Consider the following 15,932-nt stretch of genomic DNA (forward strand, 5'->3'; position numbering starts at 1 on the left):
CAAGGCTTTCTCTCTGCAGGTCTGTGATATGGCAAAGGCTACACTCCCTTAAGTTTACGGCACCTTTCCAAAGATTCCTCCTTCTTGGTTCCAGCTCTCATGAGATTCTGGCTACACCATTCCTTCTACACATCCCTCCTACAACCCAGTGTGGTAAAACTTTTATAATGTTGCTGGTTCCTGAGCGCCTCACTAGGCCTTTTAGTTTATTTTACCCTGCCAAAACCTCTGTAAATAGTTTCTTCATTAGTTTGTCTTCAGATACACCTTTATGAGTATGGCATTTAATTCTTCCCAGAAGCCTAATACAAAGCAAATACTAAGACTTTATTCTAGGATTGATGAGAAGCCATTCAAGACTTCAAGCATAGATGTAAAAAGGCAAGTTCACCATTTTATATTTTTCATCTCATAATTGTGAGTAGCATAGATTTCAGGGGTAAAATATTCGCTTCAGAAAAACCAGTGAGGAAGATTTAGCAATAACCGAGGTAAGAGATGATGATTATCTGACCAGAATAAAGGTAGTAAGTACAGAGACTAGATGACAGATGTGAGAAATGTTTAGAGGTAGGCTTGGCATGATGGCTCAGGCCTGTAATCCCAGGACTTTGGGAGGCCAAGGCAGGTAGATCACATGAGGCCAGGAGTTCGAGACCAGCCTGGTCAACACAGCAAAACCCCATCTCTACTAAAAATACAAAAATTAGCCAGGCATGGTGGTGCACATCTGTAATCCCAGCTCCTTGGGTGGCTGAGGCCTGAGAATTGCTTGAACCTGGGAGGCGGAAGTTGCAGTGAGGTGAGATCATGCCATTGCACTCCAGCCTGGGTGACAGAGGGAGACTTTGTCTCAAAAAACAAAACAAAAACAGAAGAAAAAAAGACATGTTAAGAGGTTAAATTCAGCAGTATTGGCAATCGATAGAAGGTCAATGCCAAGAAAGAGGAAGGAAGGGCTCAACGGTGATGGCCCTTCTATCTTAGCAGATGACAAAGTGGGTAATTTCTATCTTGGGAGATGACAGACTGGGTGACTCTGCTTATAACAAACAAAACAGAAGCTCTGAAGCTTCTGAACACAAGAGCAGAAGAGAACTTACTGAGGAAAGGAATGAGTCAGTTTTTGCCAGGTTGAGTTTGATATGTCTGTGGGACATCCAAATGCAGATGTTCAGCAGCCTGTTGCATATTCAAGCCCAAAGCCTGGGAAAGGGCTCTGTACCTTACGTAGATTTTGGAATCTCAACTACAAATGGTTGTTGAAATTTCAGGATTGGTGTTAGGGAACACAGGCATTCCAAGAATGGGCAGAGAAAAGTTGATTGCAAGGACAACAGAGGAGGAATGGCCAGAGATGTACATAGAGTCACAAAAGCGTGTGCTCAGCCCAAATGCCAAAAAAGTGAAGAGTTAGAAAAAAGGAGTTACCTAGATAGTGAACTGTAGGAATATCAAGTGATCTGGGTACAATACTCCATCTCCAGTTAGGGGCTGTATAAGAGCTATTGGATTTGGCACTTTTCTTACAGATTCGTTGCAGGTATCAACAATATGTAAATTTTCCAGCACAGTGACTAGCACATGGTAAACATTGGATAATTTTTAGTTAAGTTTTCTAAAACTATTTATAAAAGTTCATACAATATAAACAGTAAGTACTAAATGTCAATTTTAAAAGGTAATTAGAAATTTTTTAAATTCTATTGTAACTTAAGATACCAACTTAAGTTAGAAAAAATTAGAACAGGCATCTAAAAAATAAAGACTTTACCACTTCGGTGAACAAGTGGTCAGATTAAGCAACACTTCATAGGCTACAGACTCCTAGTTAAAGTTGGGTCTTGCTGAGTAAAACAACAGTATCTGCAGCAGCCGAAGCTGAGGGAGATCTTATCAAACAGAAAGTGGTGACTATTTTATGGTAAAGTATATAAGGCATGGCCAGTTGGCAGATTCTCCATAGATATAATAATGCTAATTCTTTAAGACTCTTAAACATTATAGACCAGGAAATACCAGTGTTAATATCTGTAGGCTTGATAAAATCTGTGCACATTTTGAGAGTATTTACCTTTTGATGTAAACCTAACTGGCACATGACCTCCTTGGATATGCAGGGTTTTCCTTTTGCTTTCTTAGAAGACAGGCAAATGAGCAGATCCCAAGAGCCCAGATCACCTAAAAGCAAAAGAATATTCAAAACAAATAAGTTTTCATCAGATATTTTAAAGGCAATATTTAAATCTTCAGATAAAAAATGTAATTAGTTAAATTCTAAAACACAAGTAAATGATCTCAAATATACTTAAGACAAAAAGTCAATAAAATAACTAAAATTCAAATTTTAAATTTTGGAAGTTCTAATATTTTTATATTTAGTATTCTATTCTATAGAAAATTTAATTGTCTAAAGACATAAAATTCATTTAAAAGATTGAAATTAGAATACCTTAAATCACTTATTTTAAAAATTAATAAAGTCTTTTTTATAGATTTGGGAGGAAAAATAATAAAATCTTTTAAGATAGAAGAAAGTTGTGAAATCAAATAATGATAAGAAGTGAAAACATCAAATATTTTGTTCCAGGCTTGAATACTCCCACTATTTTTCACAGATCTAAACGTCAAACATCAAATTTACTTTTGTAATGTTTCATAAAAGAAAATGTTGTAATAGGCAGAAAATAAAATTCAATGAAAATAAAAACAACAGGTTTTGCATAAAAGAAATTTGTAATCTAGTTATACACAGCAGAGTTCAGTTCAAACTGTGGAGTACAACAGGGACGAAAGCAAATGATATTTCAGCTATTTCGCCAAGGACAAAACTCTTTGCCAATAAATCATACTAACTTGCCAAAATAATCTCAGAAGGGTACATTCTTGCCTAATCTCTAAGCATTATAAAGTTAACATTTGTGTGTATACATGGGTTTATTTAACTTTATTCACTTTGATTTTATATATATTGTTAAATATATTGCTATATATCTATATCTACATATAGATACAGATATAGATCACATGCCCTACATATAATTGGTGCTTTAAAAATATTTCTTGAATAATGCATGAATAACTACTCCTTGAGAGCATGGTAAACACATTACCTCATGGAGAAAAAGCAAAAATAAAAGCAACAGAATAAATGTATTTCAATTTTTAATGTTATTCAGAGACAATATAAAAATAGGTATCTCAAAAATAACCAGAAAAAAACCCCACTGGGTAATGTCTAAATGAATTGGTATTACTTAGGAAATAGTCCTTATTTTGGATGAAAATCCAATTTAAAAAACAATTAAACAATTTCTATATACATCATCTCTTTTGTTGATCAATCATGAGATAAATATTCGAGTGATTATTCATGCCAGACCTCACCAGTCATCTCCTGCATTAGGTCTAGTAGCTTCTAAAAAGCCTAGAAGCAACCAACCTCTTTAATACCTCTCTTTTCAAATTTTTTCAGAATTTCTCACTTGAGAAGCATAGTATTTCCAAAAAAAAAGCTTTATGAGAAAAGTATTAATAAGGAAGAGGGATCTATGACAATTAGAAATGAAATTTCACTCCCCACCAATCACAAGTCCTGTGCTTTTCAGCTTCACAAGTCCTGTGCTGTCTGGGCTACTGGTTCCCCTGTTTTCAATTGTCCTGTTGCTGGAAGGGAAACCTTTCTACCAAACAAAGGAGTCCAGGCAATTGAATCAAGCTCTTGTCCTAGAACTTCTCTGTTTGTTTGATGTATCCCAAGATGCTGGAAGACAGCACAATAAGGCAAAGGTGCAAGGAGAGGAGCAGCAGCTGATTTGGGGATGAGAAAAATCTCATCATGTAGCAACATGGCCTTAGGCTTGCAAGATCTACCCTGTTCCATACACTCTCACTTTCAAGAAAAGTTCCCATCGATTCCTATAGACAAAACCAAATACTATATGATGATTCCAATACTTTATTTTAAAAGTGCACCTGGCTTTTTCATCCCAAACTTTTTGATTTCGATTCAAAGTGAAACACAAAGACTATTTTCTTCTATATCATTTCTAGCCCAGGAAATGCTAGAACCCTAGAAGAAACCTCCTGTCATATGATTCCCAACTAAATATTTTAAGAAGATAAAGATATGCAAAGAGGGATTTCAAATCATGACCTGCGGCGTTTTGGTCTCAGAGTAAGTTTTATATTCCTCCACGTCTAAAGCATACTCTTCTTCACTATTCAAAGCACATACATCATTTCTAGAGTTGAGAGAAATATATATTCAAGCCATAAATGTTTAAAAGGGAAAGACACATTTAAATAATTCAAAGCATTGAATTTATTAAGAATCTTCTATGAACAGAACATTGTACTCAAAGTATGAAAGTAAATAGAAAAAAAAAAAAAAAGAGCAGAAAGTCACTGCCCTCAACAATCTCTTTGAGGGATCAAATTAAAAACAAAGTGGGAGAAAGTAAAATAACTTACAAAGCATTACACAGCTTTTTGGCATTCATAAGGGTGACCCCCTCATCTCTCAAAGATGTTTAATTAATATTTTAAATTAATAATTTAAAAATAGTGTATAGCCCACAAATCTCCTCTTAAAATGAAGTAAAGTGTAACTGAAATTTCAAGTAATATCTTCATACACCTTATTCCCGAATGCTTGCTAGCACAGTTTAAAAACGCTGATTGTTTCCACTCCAAACCCCCACTGTTACCCACATTGAATCCCACCTCAATGTTCCCAAAGCTATTTCCTAGTTACCCATTTAGTAGACCTTCTCACTTTGTCTTCATTTCTATTTCCAACATTGGAAGTCAACTCCCTCCCCTGCTTTCCAAAGCCCTTTTTCTTTTTTTAATGAAGTTTTACTTGTTTCATGAGAGGTACTATGTATTCAAATTTAGTTAAAGAAGCCCTAAAGCCACATTGAAATGTAGAAACTGGGCAGACATCAAAGCACTTTCACTAGCTAAGTAAATCACATGGAGAAGTTAGCCTTGGAGCATTTGGGATACAAATTTGTACCTCAGCACAATGACAAATTACTATATATTGTGGGACTTTGGAGCCACATTTCACAGCTGAAAGCATGAGCATCTAGGAGGCCAATGCCCTAGGTCTCCAGCAGCGACTGTAAACTAAAAGCACAGAGGCAAGTCAAGCCCTCAGACGGGATACACCTGGCCTGCACAGCGTTTGTTTTGTTTTTGTTTTAAGTATTTGCCAAAATGCAAATGTCAGCACAATTCACATAGAAAATTCCAATTTCAGCCTTTATTTGAAAACTTGGAAGCTCTGGTAACACTGGGTCCATATCCTACAAGGCAGTGACTGGCTGGAGCCACTCCCCACACGTTCTCCAGTTTGCCGTGGTCTGTTACCCCACACCTGGCCCTAACTCTGCTTGGGCTCTATCTCTGATAGCAGCACGCCATTCTAGACCTGGCATAAAACAATAGTGTTCCAGGTTTCCATGAGCTGGCCATTTGACAAATTGATGTTCCGTGTATTAGCTTTTAATGAATTAGAGTTGTTCATTAGATAAATTGGTTTTATTAAGATAACATCAGGCAAACTGCTATTTGGTTAATTAGTCCTAGAGGGATGTTTGAATCTACCCTTTGATCTCTAGATTTATCATGCTATTCCATAAGATTGGGGAAGGTCATTCAACTCCAAGGACATTTTGTTGGTTACATTAAAGGTGGCAAGGGCTGCAACTCTTAGGGTTCTTTCCTTTCAGAGCCTGGAAAAATCAAGAGTGGTCTCTGATCATCTTTTTTTCTTACATCTCTTCTTCCCAGTTTGGGTGCAAAAGTGGCTCAGAATCTGCTCCTACCTGGGACTTGCCTCATCTCTTTTTCATTCACTCTCTCATTAGACTGTTTTCCATGTTGAGCCTGTCTCAAGGCTGTTGCCATACTTGTAAATGGCCTAGGACAGGCTCTTTCTAAGCACTAGAGTAAATGCTCGTTGTTTGTGTCTTTCTCGATGTGCTTTTTCTGCACCGAGAAGGTTGACATTAGAGTAAGAAGTGCTAAGACATCAGATTTGTGTTAGGTGAAAACAGGCAAAGCCCCTGGTCAATTTGGATGGTAATTTCTTAGGTTCTCCTGGCATGGGGAAAAGGACATCCCTATATGATTTAGCCATGCTCTTTAGAACACTGCATTAGGATTTGGGGGCCAAAGCCACTACGAATAAATGAGTAGTAGAAATAGTAGTAACAATGATGTCAACAGCTAATAGTACTTCAGAACTTACAATGTGCCAAATATTGTTCCACGTATTTGTATTATCTCATTTATCCCATACAATAATCTATTTTATATGATTATTCTATTTTTTACAGGCACAGAAAGGTTAAATAACTTCCCCAAGGTCGCCCTTCCAGTTAGTGGTGGGAGGAGAGTTTGGATACAAACAACTAGTTCTAGTGGCCATGTTCTTGAACATTACACCATTATCTCCTTTGAAAACAGGGAAGCAACAAATAAATTTAGCTATTGATGCCTTACATGTATTAATTTATGTAATATTTCCAACAACCCGGTGGAGTAGAAACAATTTTTACGTGTTATTACATGTACTTTACATGTGAGGAAACAGACATAGAAATTATCTGGAGAAACTAGCCTTTCTCTCCACTGTCCAGTGCATCTGTTTTTCTTTGGAAGCTCGGAGGAAGAAATAACTACAGCAGGTATAACTCAGGTATCCCTAGACCCTCACCTAGGTATTGTGCCCCATCATACTATTGGCAGTACCAGTGGTAATCAAAGTTAAATCTTCCTATACAAAAGGAGCTAGTACTTACCCCACAGGTACTCAGGAACTAGAAATATGTACCTGAACTCTATCTATTTTTGAAAATATATCCTTAAAACTTTCTCAGTTTTTTTTTTTTTTTTTTTAACTGTTAAAATTATTTCTTTCCCTGTTGCAGAGAAACCAGAACTTCCTGATCAGGCTTACTAAGGTCTTAAATAGAAAGGTCATAGGGCATAATTCCAGGAAAACAGGATGTGGATGCTCCGGTCCCCATCTCAGAATTACAGAAACGTGAAAAACCTACAGGCACCTCCCAAACACTCGGCAGCGAAACTGCTGATAACATGAATCACTCTCATGCCTTCACAGTGTTATCTCTGGAAAAGACACAAACTTCTCAGACAATTTTGGAAGGAGATGTCAGGATCCAGATCAATTAATTCAGATATAAAATGGCACTGACTACAGTTTTTATCCTTCTCTAAGTGTTCTCAGAAACCAGCTAACATCTGTTCGTGTTAAAAGAGCAATTTTTAGAAGTTTTTGTTTGGTTTTGTTTTAAAATCAAGTATCTGCAATAAGGAGTGAGGCTGCCTTTAGAATATTTCCAGTTTCTCATAGACAGGCTGCCATAAAGCAAACACTCATTTCCTGACTCACAAATGACATCCTTCACTGATAACATCTGCAAGTTCCATAATTTAATCCAGAGAACAACAGAGAACTCTGAGATAGCATCATTCATATTAGCATCAAATGCTGTTTATTCTCAAGGAATGACAACTTTAATTTTCTGGCACACTTAATAAAAATTTAACAATATTAAGCCTATTCCTGCTTTCTTCTTTTCCATAGTATTTACCACCGTCTCACAGATTATATATATATTTTTTCTGTATTTGTTTATTATGGTTTCCCCAATTTGAATGTCTGCTCCATGAGGGCAGAGGCTATATCTATTTTGTTCACTGCTAGATTCTCAGTACCTAAAATAGTGGCTGAAATATAAAGCATTTGCCACATATTTGTAAAATATATAAACTAGTAAATCAGTGAATAACTGCATGTGAACGGCAAACAATTATAATTAAATCAAAAGCAAGTATATTGAAATTCTATTCTATAATTAAAAATAGAATAATAGAAAAACATTAGTTTTTAAAAAATGAAATAAATATAATTTTGGTTCTTAGCTGGTAAGGATAAAAGAGGAGAAATAAACATGAGAAGAACAAAGTTAATAACTCATCGTGCTTAAATTATAAAAACAAATGGGAGATTCCAGTGCTTTACATATTGGAAATTTTCTGTAAACACGTACACATTAATTTGAGGCAGAACAGATTTGTAAAGTATAGTTTGGAAAATAAACTTGTCCAAGAGCTTCTAGAATACAAAGCTACAAAAGCCAAGCCTCATTTACTTATTCACAATATTAAACTATCATATTCCATAAGGATACAACAAGGATGATTTCCTGAGTTTCTTTCCTTTAAGGTGAAGTACTAAAGGTGTCTCATTTTTTAGTAATTCATAATATTCCTTTATAATATAATATGTGAGGATATTTTATCTGTTCACTGTTCATTTGTATTACCCTTCTTTTCACAATTAAATTATAAAATCCTGATTAAATAACAAAGTATTTACCCGTACCCATCCTTTATCAGGATTAGTGCAGAGTGTTATGTTCATGAGTACATTTTTAGCTTATTGATGATAAATTAAGGTCTATACTTAATTCCACCACAAGATTAGTTGGATATAAGTTAACCATTGCAAATACCTCTGTCTCTTCCCAAATTTCTCAAGTTGCATTAACCAATTCCTTACTCTGCACTCTTCATGTAGTACATCTGTGGACCAGTACCATAGCACCCATAATTAATTTTACTTACCATTCTCCAATAAAAGGAACCATGTTGTTAGAGCAATCACTGATTAAAGGGTTGGGGCAGGAAACACACAAGATAAGCCTAGACTGTTGCAGTGTCAGAAAGTAAGAAAGTGCTCAAAAACAAACAAACAAGCAAACAAAGGAAAGCAACAATAAAGGTACATCAAAGACACACTTAAGTCAATGATTAGAGCTGGAGCAATCTGGGCAACTAAATAAATAGAATAATATTTAATTATAAGCTAAAGTAGAAAATAAATATCCATGAGCCCGTAATGGTGCAAATAACTGACTGAATAAATAAATACATAGTGATGAAGAGACAAATCTCTCATGCAGAATAATTCTAAAACAGTTATGTAGTGTGAATGGCATATGGTGACACCTTTCCAAATAGTTCAATATGGAAAGAGGGAATAAAAGAATATAGTGGAAAAACCTAGCAAACATTACCTCAGTCAGATAATCAGGTTAACATGAACAGAGCTAAGTCATGTGGTTAGCGCAAACTCTTGACATGATGTGATAAGGATGATGCTTTATCTCTGTGTTCACACTCCTTCAAACCATAACTCTAGTCTAATCATGAGAAAAACGTCAGGCAAATTCCCACTGAGGGACATCAAAATAGCTGACCAGTTCCTCTCAAAACTGTCAAGGTCATAAAAAATAGAAAGTCTGAGGAACTGTCACAGCCAAGAGGAGTGAGCTGAATGAAACACGGTAAGTTGAAAGCCCCTTCTTAATCCATGCAACTCCTCACATGCCTTAAGGTAATAAAAGCCATCTACAGCAAACCCACAGCCAACATTATACTGAATGGGGAAAAGTTGAAAGCATTCCCCCTGAGAACTGGAACAAGAAAAGGATGCTCACTTTCACCACTTCTATTCAACATAGTACTGGAAGTCCTAGCTAAAGCAACAGACAAAAGAAAGAAATAAAGGGCACCCAAATTGGCAAAGAGTAAGTCAAATTGTCGCTGCTTGCTGATAATATAACCGCATACCTAGAAAACCCTAAAGACTCATCCAGAAAGCTTCTAGAACTGGTAAATGAATTCAGCAAAGTTTCAGGATACAAAATTAATGTACACAAATCAGTAACTCTGCAATATACCAACAGTGACCAAACTGCGAATCAAATTAAGAACTCAACCCCTTTCAAAATAGCTGCCAAAAAATTATAATACTTAGGAATATACCTAATCAAGGACCTGAAAGACCTCTATAAGGAAAACTACGAAACACTGCTGAAAGAAATCAAAGATGACACAAACAAATGGAAACACATCCCATGCCCATGGATGGGTAGAATCAATATTGTCAAAATGACCAAACTGCCAAAAGCAATCTACAAATTCAATACAATTCCCATCAAAATATCACCATCATTCTTCACAGAAGTAGAAAAAATAATCCTAAAATTCATATGGAACCAAAAAGGAGCCACATAGCCAAAGCAAGACTATGTAAAAAGAACAAATCTGGAGGCATCACGTTACCTGACTTCAAACTATACTATAAGGCCATAGTCGCCAGAACAGCATGGTACTGGTATAAAAATAGGCACATACACCAATACAACAAAATAGAGAACCCAGAAATAACCCCAAATACTTACAGCAAACTGACCTTCAAAAAAGCAAACAAAAATATAAAGTGTGGAAAGGACACCCTATTCAACAAATGGTGCTGGGATAATTGGAAAACCATATGTAAAAGAATGAAACTGGATCCTCATCTCTCACGTTATACAAAAATCAACTCAAGATGAATCAAAGACTTAAAGTTAAGACCCAAAACTATAAATATTCTAGAAGACAACATCAGAAAAAAACCCTTCTAGACATTAGCTTAGGCAAAGACTTCATGACCAAAAGCCCAAAAGCAAGTGCAACCAAAACAAAGATAAATAGAAGGGACTTAATTAAACTAAAAAGCTTCTGCACAGCAAAAGAAATAATCAGCAGAATTAACAGACAACCCACAGAGTGGGAGAAAATCTTCACGTTGTATACGTGAAGGTCCAACAGAGGACTAATATCCAGAATCTACAAGGAACTCAAACAAATCAGCAAGACCAAAACAAACAGTCCCATCAAAAAGTGAGCCAAAGACATGAGTAGACAATTCTCAAAAGAAGATATATAAATTTCTGACAAGCATATGGAAAAGTGCTCAACAACACTAATTATCAGGAAAATGCAAATCAAAACCACAATGTGATAACACCTCACTCCTGCAAGAATGGCCATAACCAAAAAATAAAAAGAAAAATAGATGTTGGCATGGATGCAGTGAAAGGGAACACTTTTGCACAGTTGATGGAATTGTAAACTAGGACAACCACTATGGAAAACAGTGTGGAGATTCCTTAAAACCCTAAAAGTAGATCTACTATTTGATTCAGCAATGCCACTACTAGGTATCTACCCATGGAAAAGAAATCATTATATGAAAAAGATACTTACACAAGCATGTTTACACCAGCACAATTTGCAATTTCAAAAATATAGAACCAGTCCAAATGCTCATCAATCAATGAGTAGATAAAGAAAATTATATATATGTGTGCGTGTGTGTGTGTGTGTGTGTGTGTACACGCTATGGAATACTACTCAAACATAAAAAGGAATGAAATAATGGCATTCACAGCAACCTGGATGGAACCGGGAGACTTTTATTCCAAATGAAGTAACTCAGGAATGGAAAACCAAACATCATATGTTCTCAGTATTATATGGGAGCTGCTATGATGCAAAGTCATAAGAATGATACACTGGAATTTGGGGATTTGGGGAAAAAGGTGGGGGATGGTGAAGGATAAAAAGACTACACATTGGGTACCGTGTACACTGCTTGGGTGATGGGTGCACCAAAATCTCAGAAATCACTACTAAGTTACTTATTCATGTAGCCAAACACCACCTTCTCCCCAGAAACTTATTGAAATAAAATTTTTTTAAACGCATGCAGCCCTTCAAATCCCTATCTTTCCTTTACCTTTGTTACTATTTCCCTCTAAATTTAACATCTCCTTTGGCATTTTATTGGCATATATGGTTTTAACTATTGCTTCTGTCATTGGCTCTGAAATTCACATTTCTTAATCTTTCTTATATTTCAAGAGGCATTTCCAGTATAATCTAGAAGAGATGCCCTGCTGAAAACATACAAATTTGAACCCATTATCTCCCAGCAAAATACCTGCTCTTTATCCTATTTTTTTTTTTTTTTTAAAGACAGGGCCTCACTCTGTCTCCCAGGCTGGAGTGCAGTGGTGTGATCACAGCTCACCGCAGCTTTGACCTCCTGGACTCAAGTGTTCCTCCTGCCTCAGCCTCCTGAGTAGCTTGGACTGCAGCTGCCCACCACTATACCTGGCGATTTTTTAACTTTTTGTAGAGATGAGGGTCTCACTGTCTTGCCCAGGATGGTCTCAAACTCCTGGGCTCACACAATCCTCCCACCTCTTCCTCCCAAAGTGCTAGGATTACAGGCCTGAGCCACTGTGCCTAGCCCTACATTTTTTTTTTAATCATCAAGGCTATAGCCACTCTTCCTCAAACTAGAAGGCATAAGGACATCTTCAACTGGTACTCACATCTCATTCCCAAATCTTATTAATTTCAAACACCATCAATTCTAAATTTAAATTTTTGAAACATTTCCTGTCCTTTCTAAATCCTATCCCATTCTCTAAATCTAAGATATCATCTCTGCAAAGTCTTCTAGCTAGTCTCCCTGCTTCTAATTATTTTTCCTTCTAGAATCTATTTTTCCTCCTATAGTCAGAGTTATTCTCTTAAAATACAGATCTCATCCTTGTCAGAACAATACAGGTCAAATTCCTTAGCAAAGCAACCAAGTCCCTGCACATCTACTCAAACCAAATCTTCTAGTCTCCTTTCCCCAGAAGTAACCCCTCACTTTCCCAAACACTCCTGTTCTCCAGCTGCACATGCCTTTTTTGGCCCCTGAAACTCCAAGCTCTTACAAACATGTATGCCTCAAGTATGGAGCTCACACTGCTGAATGCTCTCTCTAGTATTTGCTTAAGAAATCATCCTTACACACCAAGTGTTCTACTTGTGACACCTTCCTAGGTCTCCACATTCAGAATTGCCCATTTCCTTTTCTGCTCTCCCAAAATATTTTATTTCTGCCCTTCAGACTGCTTCTATTTTACCTGATATTACGTTTCAACATTTATAACCTTGCTACTCAGAAATGCTCCATGGATCCACATTGCCGTGACTTGAAAGCTTGGCGGAGATGCAAATTTTCAGGGCCCAACTTGGACCATACAAAATCAGAATTTGCCAATAAGATCCCTAGATGATTGGTATACACAAGTAAGTTTGAGAAACACTGATATACACCTCTGCCCAATTGTTCTTTGAAAGGTCTCACCTTTGTAATGCTCCCTCCCCTACCCACACCAATTATAGGGTCCTACATATCATTCTTATTTAATAACAGTGTGTTGAATAAAACTTGAGTGCTTAGTGTCACTTATAAGATTCTTGATGTCGGCCAGGTGCAGTGGCTCATGCCTGTAATTTCAGCACTTTGGGAGGCAGAGGTGGGCAGATCACGAGGTCAGGAGTTTGAGACCAGCCTGGCCAACCGGGTGAAACTCCATCTCTATTAAAAATACAAAAAATAGCTGGGCATGGCAGTGGGTGCCTGTAATCCCAGCTACTCTGGAGGCTGATGCAGGAGAATCGTTTGAACCAGGGAGGCGTAGGTTGCAGTGAGCCGAAATCATTGCACTCCAGCCTGGGCGACAGGGCGAGACTCCTTCTCAAAAACAAAAAACAAAAAACAAAAACAAACAAACAAACAAAACTTGATATCTGGCTATACTAATGTCCTCCTCATAATCCTTGTCATGAGTTTGATGCTGTATCTTGGCTTCTTTTTTTTTTTTTTTTTTTTTTTTTTTGAGACGGAGTTTCGCTCTATCGCCCAGGCTGGAGTGCAGTGGCCAGATCTCAGCTCACTACAAGCTCTGCCTCCCGGGTTCACGCCATTCTCCTGCCTCAGCCTCCTAAGTAGCTGGGACTACAGGCGCCCGCCACCTTGCCCGGCTAGTTTTTTTTTTGTACTTTTTAGTAGAGACGGGGTTTCACCATATTAACCAGGATGGTCTCGATCTCCTGACCACGTGATCCGCCCGTCTCGGCCTCCCAAAGTGCTGGGATTACAGGCTTGAGCCACCGCGCCTGGCCTTGGCTTCTTTTATTACTTGAGTATATAATATGGCATTTTCACAGACATTCCTTATGCCAAATTCCCCAGAACAGCAAAAGAGGTTTTAGTGTATAATTAGCATCATGACACTTCATTTAACAAAATATTATTCCTTCTTCCTGTTCTACTAAATGTTATTTTGCATGACTTTTGTGAAATGCAATGAATAAAACCTCATCATATCTGGGTTAACATTGTATAATAAGGCATTGGGGATTGTGAGAAGTCTAAGAGGGAGGAAAGAACCACTGATTTCTAATTTATTTCAAGAATAAATCCACACTAATTCAGCACAGATGAGAATTAAGGCTTGAGAAAATATATTCGCTAACATGAGAAGAATAATCAACTGTCTCTCAATGGCTTACTACTTAATGCCACAAGTATTTTAGGATTACACATCTCCTATTCATAAGCATTATTTTCAATACTCTTTGGAGATTTATTGAACCCAACCATAACATTACTGTGAGATATTTATGAAAGAAGTCTTATCTTCCATTTTAAAATCAAACAATAGATAATCTAATGAGCTTGTTCAGGGTCATTTCAAATAGAGGATATGAGGCATAAAACTCAGACCTCCCAAGAATGATAATACTGATATTTTGGGGATGTTACAGGGATAATGAGTTAATATTTGTAAAGTGTGTAGGACACTGTCCAGTATTTGATAAGCTTTACATAAGCATTTATTTAATGAATAGCTAGATATGTGGTAGGTAGATACAGGCAGATAAATCCGACATCTAGGTGATGAACTTTCAAGTAACAAAATGTGACTTCTATGTGTCTTGCCAGCCTATTATTTAAGGCTTTTGAACATAGTGACACAACAAAGTGTCATGAAGAAAACACAGGAAATAATAATCTTCTCTTCTAACCCTGACCCACACCCTCATGTTTCTTCAGCAGGCATTCCTCCCATGGAAGGAAGAAATATTAACTTGGCAGATCCTCAGCAATGGTTTCAATCTAAGAAAAAGAGAGAACCTCACAGTGGTTGGCCTCAGTTAAAATGTATGCATATTACCTAGAACCAGGCTCAGCAGTTTTCTCTTATTTGCTAGGTGACATCTTAAGCCCTGAGATATGATGGAGGGAGGTACATTTTCATGAGTAAATAACAACAAGCTCCAGGTGGGAGAGGTTACCTGGTGAGCCAGGCCAAGTCTCCTTGGATCCTAATGTGTATGCTTCAGATACGGAGGAAGCTGGGTAATGAGTAAACAGGGCTGTCGCCTAAGACATGTTTCATCCACTTCACAGTTTTCTTAAAATTGGCCCTGTTCCCAGCAGCCAAGGGTATATCAGAAGTGTCTCCCAAGGCTAATAATTCTGTCATCTATGAGACGAAGAATATTTAGGCCAATGTGAAACTATGCCAAGTACTATTAAACTGCATCATTCCTATGCCGCTAAGTGGTTTTTTTTTGGGTTTTTTTTTTTTTTTTTCCTTTTTTTTCTTTTACTTCAAGTTCTGGGATACATGTGCAGAATGTGCAGGTTTGTTACATAAGTATACATGTGCCGTGGTGGTTTGCTACACCTATCAACCTGTCATCTAGGTTTTAAGCCCCGCATACATTAGGTATTTGTCCTAATGCTACCCCTCGCCTTGCCCGCCCGCCCCACACCCTGACAGGCCCCAGGGTGTGATGTTCCCCTCCCTGTGTCCATGTGTTTTCACTGTTCAACTCCCACTTATGAGACACGCAGTGTTTGGTTTTCTGTTCCCATGTTAGTTTGCTGAGAATAATGGAGAAGCACACTTAATCTCACATATTTTAACAGAATTATACGAAATCATAGTTTCATTTAGTCTCATAACATTAACTTTCTACCTTTCCAGAAATGTTGAGAACATAATTTGCTGTTTTTATCTCTAATTATTTACTACTAAAAATTTGTACAGCAATCTTGCTTCTTTTGTTTGTCCTTATTTAGAATCATTTTTCCTACTTCATTAACATTATTAATTTTAAGATTTATGTGTATACTTTATCATGTT

The 15,932-nt window shown here is 37.0% G+C and overlaps 1 protein-coding gene across 7 annotated transcripts in view; it reads right to left on the minus strand.

Annotated features, from left to right (window-relative positions):
• The window catches only part of CPED1 (cadherin like and PC-esterase domain containing 1), a 308,960-nt gene that overhangs the window by 248,842 nt on the left and 44,186 nt on the right, over positions 1 to 15,932 (minus strand). For all 7 annotated transcript variants that reach the window (XM_017957126.3, XM_009203765.4, XM_003896508.5 and 4 more), the window contains one exon: positions 2,075 to 2,181. In XM_017957126.3, coding sequence (XP_017812615.2) covers positions 2,075 to 2,181 — 107 coding nt within the window. The remainder of the gene's footprint in view (positions 1 to 2,074; positions 2,182 to 15,932) is intronic.

This window comes from Papio anubis, chromosome 4, assembly GCF_008728515.1.
Source record: "Papio anubis isolate 15944 chromosome 4, Panubis1.0, whole genome shotgun sequence".
Classification (NCBI taxonomy): Eukaryota; Metazoa; Chordata; class Mammalia; order Primates; family Cercopithecidae; genus Papio; species Papio anubis.